The sequence below is a fragment of the Cyprinodon tularosa genome, unplaced genomic scaffold, assembly GCF_016077235.1.
Source record: "Cyprinodon tularosa strain WSP-4 unplaced genomic scaffold, ASM1607723v1 ctg147, whole genome shotgun sequence".
NCBI lineage: Eukaryota > Metazoa > Chordata > Actinopteri > Cyprinodontiformes > Cyprinodontidae > Cyprinodon > Cyprinodon tularosa.
Window position 1 is genome coordinate 996,238 of NW_024038298.1, and position 19,193 is coordinate 1,015,430.

Consider the following 19,193-nt stretch of genomic DNA (forward strand, 5'->3'; position numbering starts at 1 on the left):
ACCAATCGTTATTGATATTTACACGATTCCAGGATTAATCATACAGCTTTTCATTACTTATTGTGTGGAACAAAAAAAAGGTGTTAGACAACTGGCCAATTTCTTTCAATTTTAAACTTGGTCTTAAAAGCATCATCCTTCTTAATGAATTGTGATTTGAAATGTCTAAGCTGAGAACCTCCATTATATTCAGTCTATAAGGGCAATAATCATCTAGTTTTAGGCCCTGTTTTTAAATTTAATGGCTAATAAATTTTTTTTCCAGTTTTATGTTGTTTCCCATGTATACATTTGGATATTGTTATAATTTCCTTTTTCAAAAAGCCTGCATATAATTTTTTAACCCAGAATTACAGAGATAATCAGAATAGATCTACATCTGAATCCACAGCTCAGATCTCAGTGTAAACCTTCAGTCAGTATAGGCCATTAAAAGGCTGGTTGGTTTATCGCTGATCATGCAAGGAATTCATAGGTTCTCTAAAGGCAAATTTATACTTCTGACGCATAGCCTCTGCAACTGTCAAATCTGTCTCGGTGCCCGACCACACCCCCCGCGCAGAGGTTCTGCAACCATCGTCACACACCTCAAAAAATATCCTGACTACACGTCGGACGGTCGCAAATCTGCGCAGACCTCAAGCGGAAGTGCGCAGACAAAAAGCAGCTGTGATTGTCATGTCATGTTTGGTCGTCCTTCTCGATTTGGTGCCGGGGCACGCCATTTTTAAAAAACAAGTAACAATGAACTACGACGAAGGATTAATCGAGGAGGTTTCGGAAGTAGAACCACTTGTACGACGCCTCAGACAAATTATATAAATAAATATATTCTCTTCAGTGTCTAGCAACTCTAGATCCATCTCAGTGACATCTTGCAGACGCACCATTGTTGTTTCGGAAGATAAACACTCCCGCCGGCGCACCCGAAGTTCTCGCGACTTCTTGAATAGGCTCCCCCTTGCAGTTTGGCGGGAAACTGCTGTGCGTCCCTAGAAATTCCAGACCAACGGTGCAGAAGCATACCAGCAAAACTGGTTCACCACCAGACCCAAGCTAAACTTGATGTGTGCCGTTGCAGAAGTATAATCTGCTGTTAACCCTGATCATTTCTGCTCCTTAAACACTTTAAACCCTGTTTTAAATTGCGTCTGACACCTACTGTGCTTCTTTTGTCGAAAACTCATTTACAGGCTGTTTTTCCTTATCTTTAACCTCGACTTTAAACTGCTGCATCTCTCCAGGATATTCATGTAGCGCAGGCCTGATGAATGGAGGTCCACACCATGAGGACCACAATGGTGCTTCTTTATCACCTCTTCCACACAGCAACAGTCCTCTGACAGGACCAACGGGTCGAGGTGGCCCCATCCAGAGCCCCTCCTTGAGCACCGGAGGCGTGCTTCAGTATGCCGACGGACCGCCACGGATTCTCCCCGAAGATGGAGCGGACCGCCAAGGTGGGGATTCAGACACAGAGCTCCAAGAAAGGGAACTACGGATGAAGATTTTCTTCTCATCTTCCCCCTCTTCATCTTCGTGTTCCTCTTCATCAGGCAGTGGAAACTGTGCGACTGGAGCATCACGCCTCCATCATCATGCTGGCTCAGCCAAGCAGGGATACCACAGTAACCATGGAAACCACCACCACCAGTCTCCCAGCACGCAGCACGCACACACTCCCACACATACGTCATCCTCCCACAGCTTCAGCTCTCAGGAGCGGTGTAGGCGTTGGAGGAGGAAACGCAGCTCCACAGGGGCAGCGGCGTCCAGCACCTCCCCGAAGAGACGCTCGTTTTCTGGGGTCGGCTCCAACAGCCACTCCTCTGGATCGCCTCTCAACATCAACTCCATGGTGGGTCACTGTGACAGAAGGAACGTTGAGCTGTCATCCTTATCTTGTGAAGAGAAAATTACAGCAGAAAGATTTTCAGATAAAGCGATAGTTAATCAGATTAGATTATTGTCTTTATAAGCTGTGAAAGTTTTTTTGGACTGAAGATAAATGTTCTGTTTAACCTCAACAGGTGAACAACATCAACCAGCCTCTGGAAATCTCCGCCATCTCTTCTCCAGAGGAGTCAAGCCGAAGCCCCCACGGTGCCGACCGGGACCAGCCCCCCATCTTAAAGAGAGAGCGCCCCCTGGAGTTCAATGGTAACGGTCGATACTCGACCACCCCCAGCTCTGATGACGAGGACTCAGGATATCCTCCGGACAGCTCCAGTTCCCGGTAATTTAGCAGCAAACACCGCCTGAACTCTGTGTGGTGCAGGACGACTTTTTCTATCGTTTTCAGCTTTTGAAATATTGTGTAATTAAATTCTCTCATAAAAAAATACGTTTAAGTATATAAAACCTCAGAACCCGCCTGTTTTTAGAATTGTTTGTTTTTTTCTTTAATACAAGCTGCGTCATTTGGCTCACAATAGCTTTGTTCTTTCTAGCATCGAAAGGAAAATAGCCACTATATCATTGGATAGCAGAGATGGACATAGACTGGTTGATGGGGAACGAGGTAAGAGAAGAACACTCCACACTTTGGGAAATTTTTCAGTCTTTATTTTTGCCTCTTTTGGTGAAGAAATCCGTTGTCTTCTTTCTAAATAGGAAGGAAATCTGGCAGCAGCAGTGGCAACAGCACAGGCAGCGAGGCTTCCTCATCATCCTTTTGCTCAAACAGCAAGTGGAAATCGACCTTTTCACCCATATCAGACCCCAAGCAAAACAACTGTGACCTCAGTCAGGGGGGGTCCCCTTTCAGCAGTGGGGGGTCGAGCCGAAGCACAGACTCAGACTCGGACTACAAACAACAGAATGGGAGGAAAGGGGGCGACGGGGATTGCTCCAGCTACATGACCCCTAACCCTTTCCTCAGTCAGGAGACAGGAGCGTGGGTCGCCACTAATGGCTGCGGTGTCCAGGGAGGAACCGGTTCCGACCAGCGCCAGGTCCTCCAGAAGCAGAAGGGTCCACGTGACTGGGAGCTGAAGAACGGCAGCAGCATGGCCAGTCAGAACCTCTTCATCGCCGCCGCTGCCGCCAGCAGTGGTGGAGGCATTCTGAGTGGGAAGGTTGGAGGCAATCCCAGCGCAGTGTCCTCAACCACTGGGCCATCTATGGGGCAGTACCTGAGCTCCCAGTTTCCACTCACAGGGACCACGGTCCTTCAGTCCTTGTTCGGGGCCCAGACGGGTGTCTCAACTGTGAACGGGACCTCCAGGCTTGTAAACGGACATCCTGCCCTGGGAAGCTTCTCCAGTGCAGGGTTGGCAGGTGGAGCAGCAGGAGGTGAGCATCACTGATAACGTAGGAGTTTGGTATCCAATATGGGAACAGTCAGAGTTACTGTAGGTCTAAGTCTTATTCAGTAGTCGGAGCGAGGCTAGGAAACAGGTGAGTGGAAACACAAGCTTGTTCTTTTGGTGTTTGAACCACAGACGCTCTGTGCTGCTTTGCTTCTGCTGACGTGGATCGGCTGCCAACAGAAACACCTCTGGACAATGCTGTGAAGGAATTGATGCTTTAACAAAACAAAAACAAAAAATGGAAACCTTGTTAACAAATTGACTTATTTCTCTGTCATTTCCTGGGGTGTTTGCGTTGTCTCAGAGTCTTTTCAGCAGATTCTCTTCAGCCATTGTTTGGTTCCATTGCTGTCTCTGCAGGAATCACTGTCTGCTTTTTGTGTGATTGTCTCAGACATGCTTGCCGCTTGTGCAGAACCCCGCTCAGTCGTTGCCTCTTTCTTTGTCCCCCTCTCCTGGCTCTCTCTCCGCTGCTGTCATCTGCTCTGTCTTCCTCTGCTCTCCACTCTCTCGCCCCCTCCCCCCCACTCGTCCGTTTCTGCTGTATAATTTGCAGGTATTTTTCACCATGTGGTTCCCTCAGCGTCCTCCCATCAGTTTGGGGTGACACTGTCCACCTCTGGAGGCCTCGGCTCCCTGCTCAGTCACTCCTCCTCTTCCTCTGCCTCCTCCCAATCCCAGCAGCGCACCACTCCTCCACCTGCCTCCACGCGCCTGACCTCTGTGTCCCAGTCTCTCTCGCTGTCCCAGGCCCAGCACAGCCGCACGCAGTCAGTCCTGCACAGCCCCTCTCTCTCGCTGCCCCCTCCACCACCCCTTCATAGTCTCTCCTCCTCCTCTTTAGCCTCCACACACTCTGACATCTCATCGTGTTCTAAGTCTGACTCCCTCCACTCCTCGCGTCTCTCCCAGACTTCTCTCCATCACCAGAGAATACAGTTATCTCTCTCGCTTTCCCTCACCACCTCCTCCACCACTTCATCCTCTGTCCCCCCTGCTGCTTCTCCCTCCCCCTCCACCTCTTCGTCATCCCGACCATTCACAGTGCACCCCCCTTCCAGGCTGCCAGTGCCTCTATTGGGCAGCAGCTCAGGCGGTGGCATGTGGAGGACTCAGGGCATGCATGGTCCACACACCAACTCCCAGATCCTCGGCCCCCGACATAGATAGTGTTTGGGCCGAAGGGCAGTGGGGAAGAGGGGATGGGCGCGGGGGAATCAGAGAGTGGTTAGAGAAAGATAGGGGGAGAGAGAGAGAGACAGGATACCTGTTTTCCATGTTTTTCTACAAGCTGTTGTTCAAAATGAACAAGGTAAGAGGCCTGACGACTATCTTAGGTGTGTCTCATTTTACCTTGTTACTCATGGAAGTTTTACATCGCACAAGCAGTCACCCCCTTAGGCTTTTCCACATTGTGGCAGCAGGTTATGGACACACATATCAATGTATTTTAATGTTATTTTATGTGGTAGACAGAAACAACTCAGTGCATGACTGAAATGTGAAGTAAATGATTAATGGTTCAAAACTGGATCTGATGTAAAGACCTGAAAAGGCTTAATGTGAAATTTGTTTTCTGCCCCCTTTTGACCCCAGAACCACCATTTTCTTCAACCATGCCTGCTGTTCTGTTGAGGTGTCTGTAGATGCTTTGCTCACCTCCACACTGCTCTTTCTGACCATCCTTCTTTACAATATGTAAAGATGCAGCTCGAGTTCTTGTGAGCTCCTTTCAATGCTCTCTTTCTACTCCCTGGACATAATGGCTGAATTCCCCATCAGACGTTCTCCAGATCTGCCTGGAATCCAGGCCTTCCCATACGTGGAGCAGCTTTTGAGGCCTGTGCTTTGGCACCCCTGATCTTAACCCTCCCATAGCTCAGATCTATGCAGACTAGCAGATTTTCTGCATCTTTTATAAAGTTCATCATCCATTTCTCTTTTAATCAGCTTCAATTGAACTCGATCAGTTATAAAACCGTCTTGTTCAGGTTTGTTCTGCTCCACAAGTCCTGCTTCTTTTACGCTCCCTCCCTCGTTGTCACTTCTTGAATCTGCAACTCCTTCTGAGCTACCATGAGCATCATGGCTTCTTCACTTTTCAAACTCTCCGTTCACTTGTTTCACACTCTAAATGACAAACTTGTGCATCTTTTTTCTATGACCTGACCCGTCCTCTGTGGTCATTGGTATACATTCCTGTCTGTTCACTGAGGTTCTTTAACACAGTTTTGAAGGCTGCTAGTTGTACTAGGTTTTATTTGCAGGTACAGGAGTGTTTATATAAATTGACTCTGGTTTGTTCCCCTCTAAGCTGTACACAACTTTGTGTTGATTTTACACATAAAACTGCATTTAAGTGTGTTTATAATTGGACAAAATGAAGAGTTAAACCGGTCCAAAATCTTCCAAAGCACAAAGGCTGCTTTGTTGTTGCTAATGAATGTTTCTGCTCCAAGTGACTGACTGTATTATTTTCTGTCTGTGATTGTTTCAGGTAATTGATGAGAACTACCTCAACAAGAAATAAACTATGCAAATGTCCAGGTGTGGACCAAGGCACACTCCTCTTTCACTGGTGCTTCAAACCGTCTGCACTACCCAACCGCCTCCAAGACCGGCTTTCCACTGGGACATCTGGGACTCTCACACTAAGGACCACTGTGGTCACCTGGAGCATCTGTTTTTAAAAGTCATGTTTATGTTTGATGTATCAAATGTCTGTGTGAAGATTTATAATCTGGACTTCAAGCCCAAGGAAAATAAATGATTGAATCAGTGTCAGCTCAAATCGGATTGTGGTGGTTAAGTGGAATTACATCCTGGAGCGTCCATCTTGTGAATCCTATCAGGTGCTCCGCTCCTCCCAAAGCTTCCCTTCATGTGTGTTTGAATACTGAAACACAGAGAATCAGATATTCAAACAGCTCTCAGATATTTTGCAGCTTTTCCTTACAGCATGCTTGTTCACCTAACCATGTTTCCTTCCCTCTTGAGCATGATGAGGATCTCTTGTCTGACGTCACACTGGAATTAGGATAAAGATGTCCCAGTCTCAGTGGGTTCTTTTGCACCACATTATTTTATTTTATTTTTTAAAATACCAAAAAGAAAATTTTGAGTTCCCTTTCCATTAGGTGGGAATTAAACTTCAATTTGATTTGAATTAGAGTTTGATCTAATATCAAGTATTCAGCAGTATCACTTAAAATCTCTTTAGTTATGCTTTTTTTCAGTGTTTGAAAATTAGTGGGAACATCTGCTAATCTTAAAACATGATTCTTGTTTTTAGACCATTTGGTGACCAGCAGTGTGTGTTTTAATCTAAAAAGATGAACTTATATTCACTAACTATGTTTTATTTTAGTGGAGGTTTAAGGACTGGCTTAGGATCGGGTGTAGAGATTTATTGGAGTCGGTTAGTTTGGGTTTTCTGTTCTTGAGTCAGCTTGGTTAAGTCACACTACTACTTGGAAGGATTTCTTTTCTGCAACCAAGTTTTTAAACTGGTCTTAAGCTAAATTTTGCCCTATTTATATTTGCTGCACTTGGTGAATACAACCACGCACACATAACACAGAGGCAAACATGCAAAGCCTCGCACACTGGGTTAAAAAAACAAAGCAAAATTTACAGTAACCACAACAAAACTACTGGACTACCTTCATACCTTTGTTTGCTTGTCATTTTTTATTTTTTTTGGTAAACAATGTATGTACTGTGAATGTGATTCATTCTCCGACTGTATAGTTGTTGATAATTTAGAAGATTATTATTTATGCTGACCGTCTGTCCTTTTCCCTTGGTGTACGTTTCTCACTTTGAATTGTGTTGACAAGTAGAATGCAATGGTGTGTGTGTGTGTGTGTGTGTGTGTGTACTTGACTCACAGTCTGAAAACAATGGTGCTAAGTTTGGACTTTGCCTGAATTTATTTATTGTAAATTGAAATCAGAAAAAAAAAGAAAACAATTTCAATTCTTGGTGCTCTACACAGGGACATTCTTTAGGCCATTTTTGGCTTTTTTTTCTTCTCATATTTAATATACTGTTCCAGATTTTAGCCTAGTGTTCAACAGTAGACGCCGCCTAATGATGATAAAACTCTAGTAGCTGCCTCAGAGTTTGAGTAAATAGGTTTTGATGTTCTCCTAAAGAGGTTTTTTTCCACATATAGACTGCTTTTTCTCTCAGAAGTGAACTTCTTATCTCTCAGTGAATAAGAAACACTGTTTTTATATTGTTTTTTGTTTTAAGTCTCCCATCAAAGTTTTATAAAATATGTATCTATTTACATTACGTCTATAAAAGTAAATAAATATATATGTATATAGCTATATATATGAAAGTGATTAGGGATGTTTGGTGCTCACATTCTGACCCTTATTTTCAGCCTGTTTAAACAGGAGGCTTGAAGCCAAGCTGAGCAAAGCAAAGCATTACCACCTCGGGACCTTAACACGGCAGCACCTGAAGCTTTGTGATGTAAGAAAAACAGGACTAGATACACAAACTGTGTTCCTATCTAAACACACGGCGGTGTGGTAGCTCAGACACACGTAGAACCCAGCACTAGAACTGTTCTCACTTAAATCAGGTGTTTTCAGCTCTATTTTTCTTTTGTTTTGGATCCGCACTCTGCAGAAAGAAAGAAAAAAATAAATGGTGCTTATGTTTCAATGCAACCCGGGTTCGGTTTTACAAACTAGATCTTAACTGGTGCATATAACGCCATGTCGGCGTCTTTTTCATGTTTTTTTTTTCTCCCCACACGCTATCTTCCTGACGAGGCCGAATTGTCAAGTGATCATGTTGTGTAACGGCTTACAGACATGCTGATGTAAAGTACTGTTTTGATGATCGAGAGCAGCAATGCCTCCTTTTAAACCTGCTAGAGGAAAATGCATTTAAGCTCAGTTATGTGTGGGTGCTGTATCTTTTTTCTCTCCCAACTCTTACTAGTGCATATCTAAGGGAAGATTAGACTAAAATGGAAAGCTTTACAGTCAAACCTCCTGTCCTGTGCACTCCTCATGTAAACAAACATTCTCCTCACCTGTGCGTGTTAAAACGAAGAGAAGAAAGTCATTTTCAGATGTAGTTAGATACTAGTCCATTTGTTACCAGCACTGAGAGATATTTTGTAATTATTGTTGATGCTGTTTGGATTATTTTTCTTTCCTATTCTTGGTGTTTGATACAATTACAGTTACATGTAATGCTTTTTATGGTGTATGCAGATTCCTGTCAGGTTTTATTACTACTATCCAGATGGACAGCACGGTGCTCTCCTTTACTTCAGATATAAAAATGCAGCTTTTGATAGATGCTACCCTTCTATTGTGCTGCAGGGTTTTATGGTTAGAACATGTTTAATCTGAGCTCGCTTTGTGGCTTTCCTGATGGTCCAAACTCTTGGATCTTTTCTTTTTGAGGTGATTTGGTGCATGCACTGCTGAGAAAGGTTTGTCTTATAAAAGGTTAAATGTGCTCATCACAGCTTTTAGTCAGATTTGTAGTTTTTTTGTGCTGTTTTTTTTTTTTTTTTTTTTTTGGAGTGTTATTTGCAATTAAAGATTTTTTTCAATATTCCTGGTACGTCTTTGGTAGATTTGTGAGTTTTTGCACTCTAGGCTGTTTACTTTAAATCCTGCCAAAGGTCTTAACTCAGGAAGCTTCCAACAGTTTTCTATAAACAGCTAATTTATAAATGTGGCATGATGGAGTCCCCCTTAGAAACTAAGCTCAGGACGAAGATAAACTCGGTGAGCATATTTTTTAAGCAAAAACCTGCCTGTGATGTCCTCAGACTGACTCCTAGCAGTGCATGCGCCGAGCTCCATGAGTCGCTGTGATCTCAGGAAAGCCATGAAATTTGCTCCGACTTCTTTCATCTCACAAAATGCCTCTGTCTCGAGATGTGTCGGCCAAGAAAGAGGTGCGGCGTCCTCTGTCCGGATCCCTTTAACCGTCGGGGCTGGCAGTGGAGGACGGCTGCTACCTGAGTGGTTGGTGTGCGGTCACCTGTGATTGGTGAAGCCAGGGCAGGTTTGAGGTGCAATAATGGCAAACCTACTTTCCAAAAGGCCCTGGGTTTTTCCTGAAACAATTGTTACTGTTTGATGTTGGTGCTTCTATCCTATGATGTTAACATGAGACAAATGGAATTAGTGTTTTGGGTTTTATTTCTGCCTCTTATGTTTATTAATAAAATGTTTCATATGATATTGGCATGTTTTGGTGTCCAGAGTATTTAATCCTGAATATATTTAAAGGTAGAGACCCGATATCGTTCAATGAAGTGAAATATTGAATTAATATGTTCTAAATGAAGGTATAAGGAGGGTTTCTGCAAGCATTGGCTGACCCTTTTAAATGAAGAGCACCACAGCATAAAATAATTGGATTAATTAGATCTACATTAGAACTTAAAAACATCCTTTAGTGCTCTTTCACTGATGCTGCCAGCTTCCACGTCCTACAGTATCCCTTAAGCTTCTACTGGTGAAGTAATAAGAGTTCCATCTATATTCACATTAAGGAATGCACAAATCATATTTTAGATGTGCATCATTGTTTTTGAGGTGAGAGATATGAAGGTAACTTTGAATTATAAGCAATTGTGCATTGATAATGTTGCAGAGAAAAATATAAGTTTTGTAATTTTCATTTTTCTGCAATTTTTTTTACAATTCAAATAATTTGGTACAAGTATCTAAATTGTTCTCTGAGTTACATAACCATATCTATTGTATTTATAGTTTTGCTTAGGGGTGTTGCCCTTAATTGTTTTTTGTCCTACCACCCAATTGGAGTTTCTATTTAAAACTGGAGAACTTTGTTTCCTCTCTTCTATCTTTCTATCTCCTGATTGCACAGAATAAAACAACTTAAACTTGGCCTCAATGACAAAGCATGGCTATCTTAACTTCTTAGTCTAAATTTGAACAAGACAGAAGTTATTTGGGGGAAGGGGCTCTTTCACCAAATGTAGATCTTGGTTCACGGTCAGTTTAACTCAGGTTCTCCGCCACAAATCTGTTTGTAAATCCAATCTTTTATTCGAGGAACAGATCAGCAGGTCTAAAGTGAAGCCAATCTTGGCGAGACTGGATCCAGAGAAATTAGTCCACACTTTTCTCATAGTTCATCTCGACTAATGTTGCGTTTTTAAACGGGCATTAGCCAGGCATCTCTTGCCTGTCTGAGGCTTGTACAGAACTCTGCTGCTCGCTTATTAACTCACACCTGCAGCAGTTTAGATATCTCCCCCATCCTGGCATCCCTTCATTGGCTCCCTGTTTATTATAGAATTCATTTTAAACTGTAAATTGTTTTTTAAATGCCTAAACAGCCTCACTCCACCATATCTATATGATCTGCTTCAGCCATACTGCCAACCATGAACACTTGGGTCAGCTGATCGCCTGCTACTGAACAGCTGCTACGTTTTGGAATAATATAACCTTAACTGTCCATCAGACCTCCTTTTCTGCTGTTTTTAAATCTCTTTTTGAAAACACATTTTTATTTCTTGGCTTTACTTTGATCTAGTTCTGTATGGCACCACTCCTGTTGTCACTCTGGTTATTAGTCTATTTTAAACTTATTTATTTATTCTTAACTTTATTCTTAACACTTTGGTGCAGTTATCAAGCGTGCTATAGATTGATTGATTACACTAGATCCTAACAGAAACAATTCACAAATACTTAGGATTCAAAAGGTGGTTGATTGCACACCCTACTTTTCAGCTTATTTGTTAAAGGAATAGCTTTCATCTTCCTTGTGATTCACAAATATTTTTCACTTCGTGTCAGCCTATCACAAAGAGGTTTAAAGAGGTCTGCCCTGAGAAGAAAAACTGTCTGTTCTGCCATGAATGGGGAATGCCTTTATCTCCTGGGACCCCAAGCTTCTGAACCGCCCTAAGACCTTGACTGTCTGCAAAACAAGGCTGCATCTGTGAGAACCTGTAGGGAGTTTACAAGGAATCATTTCTGCTGTCCGCTACAATTTAAGACACCCTGTGACCTATTGTGAACTATTTAAGCAACCGAAAATGGTGTTGCATTCTGTTTTAGCCTTGTTTTTGTTATGTTTATTCCAAATAAAGCTAAATTGTTGAAATCCTCTTTTGTATTCCCCATGTATTTGTATTATATATATAACACATATAGATATATATATAATACATATATATATATATATATATATATATGTATATGTGTGTGTGTGTGTGTGTTTTATATATAATATATATGTTTAAATTCTCTTTTGTATTCACCGTTATATGTATTTGTATTATATATATAATACATATTTGTGTGTATATATAATACAAATACAAATAAGCGGTGAATAAAAAAGAGAATTTCAACAATTTTGCAGAATTTGGATAAACACATATATATGTATATATATAATTAGTAAATGTCTCAGTCTTTAGCATAATGCTTAAAGCTAGTAAGTGCACAGTGTTTTGGCTATAGTGTGTCATTGTGCTCAGCAGTAGTAGATGAAAAAATAACTAATGAATCTGTTTCAGATTAAATCCTCCCTTTATTTTTGTTTTCTCTCTAATTTGTCAAAGTTAAGGAGATTCAACAAGCCACCCAACCTGCCTTCTACCTTTCTATTCAACAACCATTTCAGATCATCAAGGACGCATCTTTTTTTTTCTCCTACTTTGACTCCCCTGTCAGTGAGAAGGAAAGGTGGGAGGATGTTAACTCCCATCCTCTGGATCTTCACCCGAACCAAACAAGCAACTAGGAGACATGGGACCACACAGGTGTTCACCCCCACAGTTAAACATGTTGGTGTTGGTTCTGCTCTGGAGCAGCGTTGGTCCTACAGTAACAGGTCAGGATTTAATAGTGTTTCTGTTAGTCTTGCTTAAAAGAAAAGTTGCATGTATTTATGTGTATGCTCATTCTCCAGTTCCTCTGATTTATTCCACAGAGCTGCAGAAGTCTCCCTGCTTTGTGGATGACTTGGTTGCAGCGCTGCATGACGCCACAGGGAAAGATGGGGAACTTGTAAGCAGCAGCTCGACTTTGTTTGGGATGTGCAAGGATTCTGATAACTCATCCCTATCAGTCCTGTTAGAACTCAGTGTAGGAATACGAAGGAACAGCAGAAGAGGTGTGGAGGTTTTGGATCCGGCGGCAGGTATCAGTGCTTAAAAGCTGTGCAGTAATTTATTTGAACAATTTTCATTATTTATTTCTTATAAATAGTTTTGGTGACACATGATGGTATTTCTCTATTAGTGCTTGTATCAGTGGAAGATGATGAAACCATCATGGCAACCTTTGACCTCCCTCAGTCCCCGTTTTTCAAGTTGAAACCAGTGCTGGTGTTGGCGTTTGAAAGCCCCCTCCCAGATGGAGAGATGGAGGTCACTTTCTCTAGTACTTCTCTCAGGCCAAACACACAGGTACAGAAAAAAAAACACAGTTTGTGGTACAAAATGAGTGAAACTGGTTTTCATATCTAACTGGGGTCCTCTTCCAGTTAGACTAATCATCCATAACAGCACAAGCGTTGTTTTTTAACGTGGTTAATGTAACACATGAAAATCAATAGTTATATTTTGCAGAATATATTTTACCAGACCATAACATATGAAAATAAGGATTATTAGTCAGGGGATTTCAACATGCATCACAAAATGTGTTTGAAGATGCTAGTGTATACTCGCAGGCATTCATGTCATGTTACGTAGAAAACTTAATTAAAGTCAGCTGGGCTTTTTCTAAATTTTGACTGCGTAAAAGCAACTTTTGATTCAGTGCAATGGAAAAAAAACTTCTTAAATTAAGTGTATTTATCCTTAATTCAAGTAGGTAAATGAGATTTTGCCGATGGAATTTGTATCTTTACTCTTAAAATAATATAATATGAACTTGAAATAAGAAAATGCAGTTGTGTGTACATTGTCCTGTTGCATTGGCAAAATGTCGCTTTCACCTCCTCAATTCAAGAAAAAATCACTTTTTTAAGAAAGTATGACTTATCTAGATTTTGATTTTTTTTTTCCGGTGTATGTCTGAAATGTGACTCCTGCAGAAAAAGAAAAATCGGAAAACGATTCAACTACTTACATTAAGTCAGCAATAAATATAAAATTCTAACTATTTTCAATTAAGCTAAGTATATCTTTAAGTTTGAATAAAAAAGCATAATCTGTCAAATCTACTATTAACAACCTTGGACATAATTGTAAGAATATGTTAATTCTATATAGATGTATAATGAGTCTGAGGAGGGCACTATGCAGCAGCTGTTTGTTTGTGCCTTAGGATTCTGTTGATGGGATTCTCTAAATTTATTGTTCAAGTTTTCCTCATCTTCGGGTTTCACTCTGCTGTGACCACAGGTTTCTTTGCCTAGTCTGCTTGCATTTCAGGGGGAACGATGTACATACTGCTAAAAGGAAAACCATCTGAAGGAAACGTTGAACAGAAATGGCAGGTTTCTCTTCAGGCAAAATCCCCAAATATGAGTAAGATGTGTTTTTTTTATTTTTCCTACTCTTAATGTCTTGTGGTGTGTCTTATCTCCTTACGCTTCCTGTCACGCAGAACAAAACCTAAAAGATGTTCTTATGGGTGGAAATACAGGAAGCAGCATTCGCATGATTCCACTTCTGCTTTTTTCCGTAGAAACAGGAAGTGATCGGAGGTGGGTTTGAGTTTCATGTTCCCTCTTTAAACTGATGTGTTGGATCAATTCTGACTGGTATATCTCCCAAACATGTAAACAGGTCAAGTGAATCAGTGGCCTCCTTCCAGACATCATCTGCCTCCTTCCTCTGTGAACTGAGGCGCTTCCTAGATGCTGTCCTGCCTCAGCAACGCACCGAGCCCCCTCTATTGCCGCTCGGCTCCCTGCAGTCCCTTCCTCCTCTGGCTCTCGGCTTATCCACCAGCGAGGCCCTGTTGGCGGAAATCATTAACTCCTCTGCCCCCACTATCTTTTCCTTCGCCAGCTGGAGCTCCTGCTTCCCGGTGCGTCCTGGACAGCTGGCCCTCTCCCCTGCCCTGCTGGAGCAGCTTGGTCAGAGGCTGGAGAAGAATGAGCAGCAGATAAAGGAGTTGATACGGCAGGAAGCCATACCACCCAGATCATCAGAGAAGCTGGAGAGACTCAGAGAGCTCAGTGCTTTTCAGAGGCAGGAACCTGCAGCAGAAGGTGTTAGGAAAAAATGCATGGGCCTTTAAATCATGCTGTTTAAGAACGAAGATATAAACTGATCTCTTGTTTCCTGTTTCAAACAGGAGAGAGCCAATACTGCGCCTTCCTCCTCCTAAAGGCCCTGCAGACGGTGACCCATGCATACAACATACAGGGAAAGCTGAGGGCCACCAGAGCAGGCCCTTCCACCAGGGGACCCATCTGCGGGCTGGGTAGTCTCACAGTGTCCCTCGAACAGCTCCTCTTGGGCCCCCAGAGCGCCAACCTCAACAACTGCCGCGGCTCATGTGCTTTCCCGTTATCCAACGGCAACAACCACGCAGTCCTCCTGAACTATCACATCGAGAGGGGCAATGTGAATGAGCGGGGGCCCTGCTGCGTGCCATTGACCTACGACCCCCTGGAGGTGATAGACTGGAACGACGAGGGCAGCTTTCTCTCCATCAAGCCGGATATGATAGCCAAAGAGTGCGGCTGTCGCTAAAAGTTTGTGGCTTTCTGCATGCAGGGTTTATACAGTTATGGTAAATTCACATTATTTAAACAGATATGTATGATTCTTTCACATAGATGTTACAATGTGCATGTTTTATTATTCTTTCTGTCCTCATATGTATAAAAATTCAAACATTAAAATAATGCATTAAAATAACTATGATCAAAGACAGTCTGTACTTGGTTGTACTTTTTATTCAGGAATCCTGTGAATCCATCAAAGAAAACATTTTTTATGCTTCACTCTTTAGCTTTCGGTTTTAGAATTACTTTTCTGCCTATTGGCTTTTTTCTTCTCCGTATTGCTCCAAGCTCTTCGGATCCCCACCAACTGGTCACACTGTCCCATATGGAAAACTGGGAAAAGAAATAGGGAAATAACACCATGAATGAATAATGAAATGCTCTAACAATTATTTCAAGGCAGGGACACTTCCAGAACGTTCTCCAGGGGTCTGCTGGATGGGGGCCACTGATAATGACAAAAAAAACTAAAAGATATAACAGAGATTCAGAAAATGTCCCACTAAATGCCCTCTCCTAAATTAATGCATGTAAAAAAGCCTGATTATTAAAGGGCCAGAGTGTTTCAAAAGGGTGACTGTTGCCCTCCTGCAGCTCACTCACTTCAAAACCCTTCAGAAATGTCTTTATTGTTAAATCAGCTATAGAGTAATGATGGGAATTGAAATGAGTAGAATTTTACTGTTTTGACTTTGGAGATACATCACATTTCATGACGTTAAAGGGGAACACCGTTTTTTTTTTTTACATTGGCCCCTTGATTTTACGTTATTACATCATGTTCTACTCACCAATATGAGTTTTGTGTCATTTGGAGCCGTTCTGGAGATATTCCGTTAGGCTATATCCAAGTAACGTCTTCCTATGGGCAACGAGTTGAAGGCACAAACTAAACTGTTCATAATGTATTCTGTATGGTACGCCAGCATTCATAACATGTCTAGAAATATATAAATATAAAAAATATAAACGCGGATGTCTAGGGTACAGTGATTCGCCTACATGTTATGAATGCTGGCGTACCATAAATGATAAATTATGAACAGTTTAGTTTGTGCCTTCAACTCGTTGCCCATAGGAAGAAGTTACTTGGATATAACCTAATGGAATATCTTCAGAACTGCTCCAAATGACACAAAACTCATATGGGTGAGTAGAACTTAATGTAATAACATAAAACAAAGGGCCCAATGTAAAAAAAAACTGTGTTTCCCTTTAACAAATACAAAAGCGAACGGAAAAGGATTTGAAAAGAGGCACTTTTTGCTGTTATCGTAGCTGCAGGGTTTTTATATTACTTCTATGTAAGCTTTACACATAGAGGCATAAAATTATAAATTTCCTTCTTTATAATTCTTCTCATCACAAGATATATTACATTTAAAAGGAAGTTTCTCAGAAAAGCATTTCACTGTAGCTCTGGCTGTATGTTTATATTTACATTGAAGATTTTATTTTGCTCCATCTGCCTTTATGTATGTATATATGCACACACATATATATATAGTGAATTCTTTTTTTCTATTGTTGTTTGTTGTTGTAACCTAGAAAACCAATCCAGAGGACAGCGTACCCAAAGAATTCACTCAAAAAGAAGCAGCAAAACTTACAAGAAAATTACTCAAACAATAGGAAGCACGGCAGAGTAAAACCATCCTGAAGGTTTTTTTTTTTTTTTTTAAATGTTTCTCCAGTTAATGTAACTGAGTAAATATAACCACTACCCACCTCTGCTGACTGCTCAGGTGTATCAACAATAGGATAAAAAGAATTCACCAACAGCTGCCTGCACTGCTGTATATATAGTGGTTAGGACATAGAGCTTGGATTCCTGAGGTTCTCGGTTCGAGCCTCCTACTTCCACAGACTCCCAATCTGGGTCCCTGAACAAGACCCTCCAATGTGAGATCAATAAAGTTCAATTATCAAAAATATCAATTATTATTACATATAAATATTAATAGCCAGTATCGCCCTTCTGGATAGATGCAAACTACATTTGGTTGCTTTCTACTTGTGACAGTGTAATGACAATTAATTTGAATTCTACACTATTCTATAAAACAGACCAGTCTGAAGTAGATTATTTTAACATTTGTTAAGTCCACAATATTGCAGGAATATCTCAGCATCTAAAATTAAAAAATTCAAGTTATTTCCAGGTGAGACGAATCATACCTGAGGAAGAGACCCTGTCTGGAGGCAGTCAACCAGGGACCTGATACCCGTCTCCTCCACAAAATAATCCAGACCCTCTAAACAAAAAAACAAAAAAACACAAACCGGAAATTAATCGTAAAAGATACCGTAATTAAAAATGCTATCATCCATAGTGTTCGAGATATTACAATAAAGTACATATTGTCCTAGAATTACAGCATTAGTGTATTCTGTTTAACATCCAACATTGAGGTAAGTAAACAAACTTTCATTCAGCATGAGATGCAATCGTGCAAGGACATGTACTGTAGTGGATAAAGCAATAGTGAGCATTCACCATGAACTTCCTGTACTCCTGAGCTCACCAGCAGCACAACCAGAGCCATCAATAAGCAGCGGTTCATAGTAAATCCTTTCCAGGGATTTGGAACATCGTTCAAGTTTTCAATGGACAGAATACACTCATAAGACACTGTGGAAAGATGGAATTATATCAGACATTTTTCATTGTGTCCACAGATCCAGGTGGGTCATTTCTGGTAGACTTTAGACTTACTGCTTTTATTTATTCGTTGTTTGCTTCAGTTCTGGCTTCCTAACTCTGAGGATTGGGATGAAAGTTTGATGCAGAGTGAAGCTAAGAGATAAGAGAGAGAAAAATATATTTGTAGAATGAATGCTTTAAATCAGGGCCTACAGACATACAGAGCTTTAAAAGTTGTTGCAGACGCTCTCAGTTATATATTAGCCAACAGAAAAAAAAAATCTTACCACAGCTGCTACTCCTCCCACAGATGTGAGGGTCGGAAAAGTTTTTGTTTTGAGCCTCGAACAGTGGCCGAGCCACACAAACCCTGCGGCGTGCCCCTGAGCTTCCTGATTGACAGGAACAGATGGAAAACGACATTGATAGCGCTCACTTTCCGACAGATGGAGAAAGCGTCCCAGAAGCAGCAGAAGCTACAGTGTCTTGCAAAACTGTTCATACCCTTTAAATGTTTTCACTTTATGTTAATGTATTCCAGCCACAAACGTTATGGATTTTAATTTTACAGATTTATGTAACAGACGATCAACCAGCTGCATTTCTCAACAGATTCTGGGTTAGAATCCGGTCTGGATTTTGACTGAGCCATTCAAACACATAAAAGAAATACTTTCATCTGAACTGTTCCACTAAATCCCCATAGCTGTATCTTAAGAGCCAATTCGCTGCTGAATGATGAGTTTCTGACTCAGTCTGAACTCATCCTCAGCCTACCAACAGCTTCCCTTATATCTGATTTGGAAATGAATCCCACAGCATGATGCTACCACCACTGTGTAAGCACCAGGTATGCAATTTGATTGCTGATGTTTTTTATTCCATCTTAATAAAGAATAATCATGTTGACATTTCAATTAATTACTTTCTATTTACGTTCTATTTTCTAATGTTAGAGACAATATCAATGGCTACTGTAACTCAGTCAATATCTTGGAGTCAATCCGAGATAGCCAGACTAATGTTGCACTAGATACTATACCGGAGGTTTTCAACAGGGGGTCCGCGATCCCTAGGGGGCTAGGGGGTCCACGCAGGTACGGCATGGGGGTCACGAAAGTTTTGCTTGATTAGACTTTTTTTCTAATCTATATATTCCCCTTGCAATTTTTCCACTAATTAAAATGTCTTTAAATACACAATAACATGAATTAAACACACTGTAGTAAACAGATAAATGGAGGCAGAACATGTTGTTCAGTCATCAATGCACACATTCAGCGACACACAGGAGCTCTTTCAAGCTAAGCACTGTTTCATTCACAACACCTGTCCCATCAACCAGGAATCAGAAATCATCCCAGGGCAATTTACTTTCGTTACATGACTCCATCTGTAATAGAGTGACTATAGGACCAGTTTAATATAACAATTTCATACAATATATATATAATTAGGGGGGCCCCGCTCCATCTCACCATCAATTTGGGGGTCCTTGATCTGGAAAACGTTGAAGA

At 41.3% G+C, this 19,193-nt stretch overlaps 1 protein-coding gene and 1 long non-coding RNA gene across 6 annotated transcripts in view; one reads left to right on the forward strand and one right to left on the reverse strand.

Moving 5' to 3' along the window:
• Window positions 1–15,131, forward strand: part of dot1l (DOT1-like histone H3K79 methyltransferase) — a 38,006-nt gene extending 22,875 nt beyond the window's left edge. For 2 of the 5 annotated variants that reach the window (XR_005280220.1, XR_005280219.1), the window contains exons 24-29: window positions 1,245–1,858; window positions 2,031–2,236; window positions 2,451–2,521; window positions 2,614–3,294; window positions 3,868–4,623; window positions 5,809–6,616. Coding sequence is in view for 2 of the 5 variants with exons in the window: in XM_038279052.1 (XP_038134980.1) it covers window positions 1,245–1,858; window positions 2,031–2,236; window positions 2,451–2,521; window positions 2,614–3,294; window positions 3,868–4,355; window positions 12,287–12,485; window positions 12,587–12,753; window positions 13,710–13,821; window positions 13,901–14,000; window positions 14,083–14,510; window positions 14,597–14,997 (3,467 nt within the window). In the remaining 3 variants the exon portion in view is untranslated. Of the gene's footprint in view, window positions 1–1,244; window positions 1,859–2,030; window positions 2,237–2,450; window positions 2,522–2,613; window positions 3,295–3,867; window positions 4,624–5,808; window positions 6,617–12,286; window positions 12,486–12,586; window positions 12,754–13,709; window positions 13,822–13,900; window positions 14,001–14,082; window positions 14,511–14,596 lie in introns of those variants that run through there. The other 3 variants (XM_038279052.1, XR_005280221.1, XM_038279051.1) reach the window with 3 other exon arrangements.
• Window positions 15,132–15,185: 54 nt separating this feature from the next.
• On the reverse strand, window positions 15,186–18,124 carry LOC119779406. The gene is made up of 5 exons (XR_005280222.1): window positions 17,964–18,124; window positions 17,749–17,829; window positions 17,530–17,664; window positions 17,211–17,287; window positions 15,186–15,365 (listed from the first exon to the last, which is right to left on the reverse strand). It is a non-coding gene; the product is annotated as an uncharacterized LOC119779406 (long non-coding RNA).
• Between the last annotated feature and the right edge of the window lie 1,069 nt (window positions 18,125–19,193).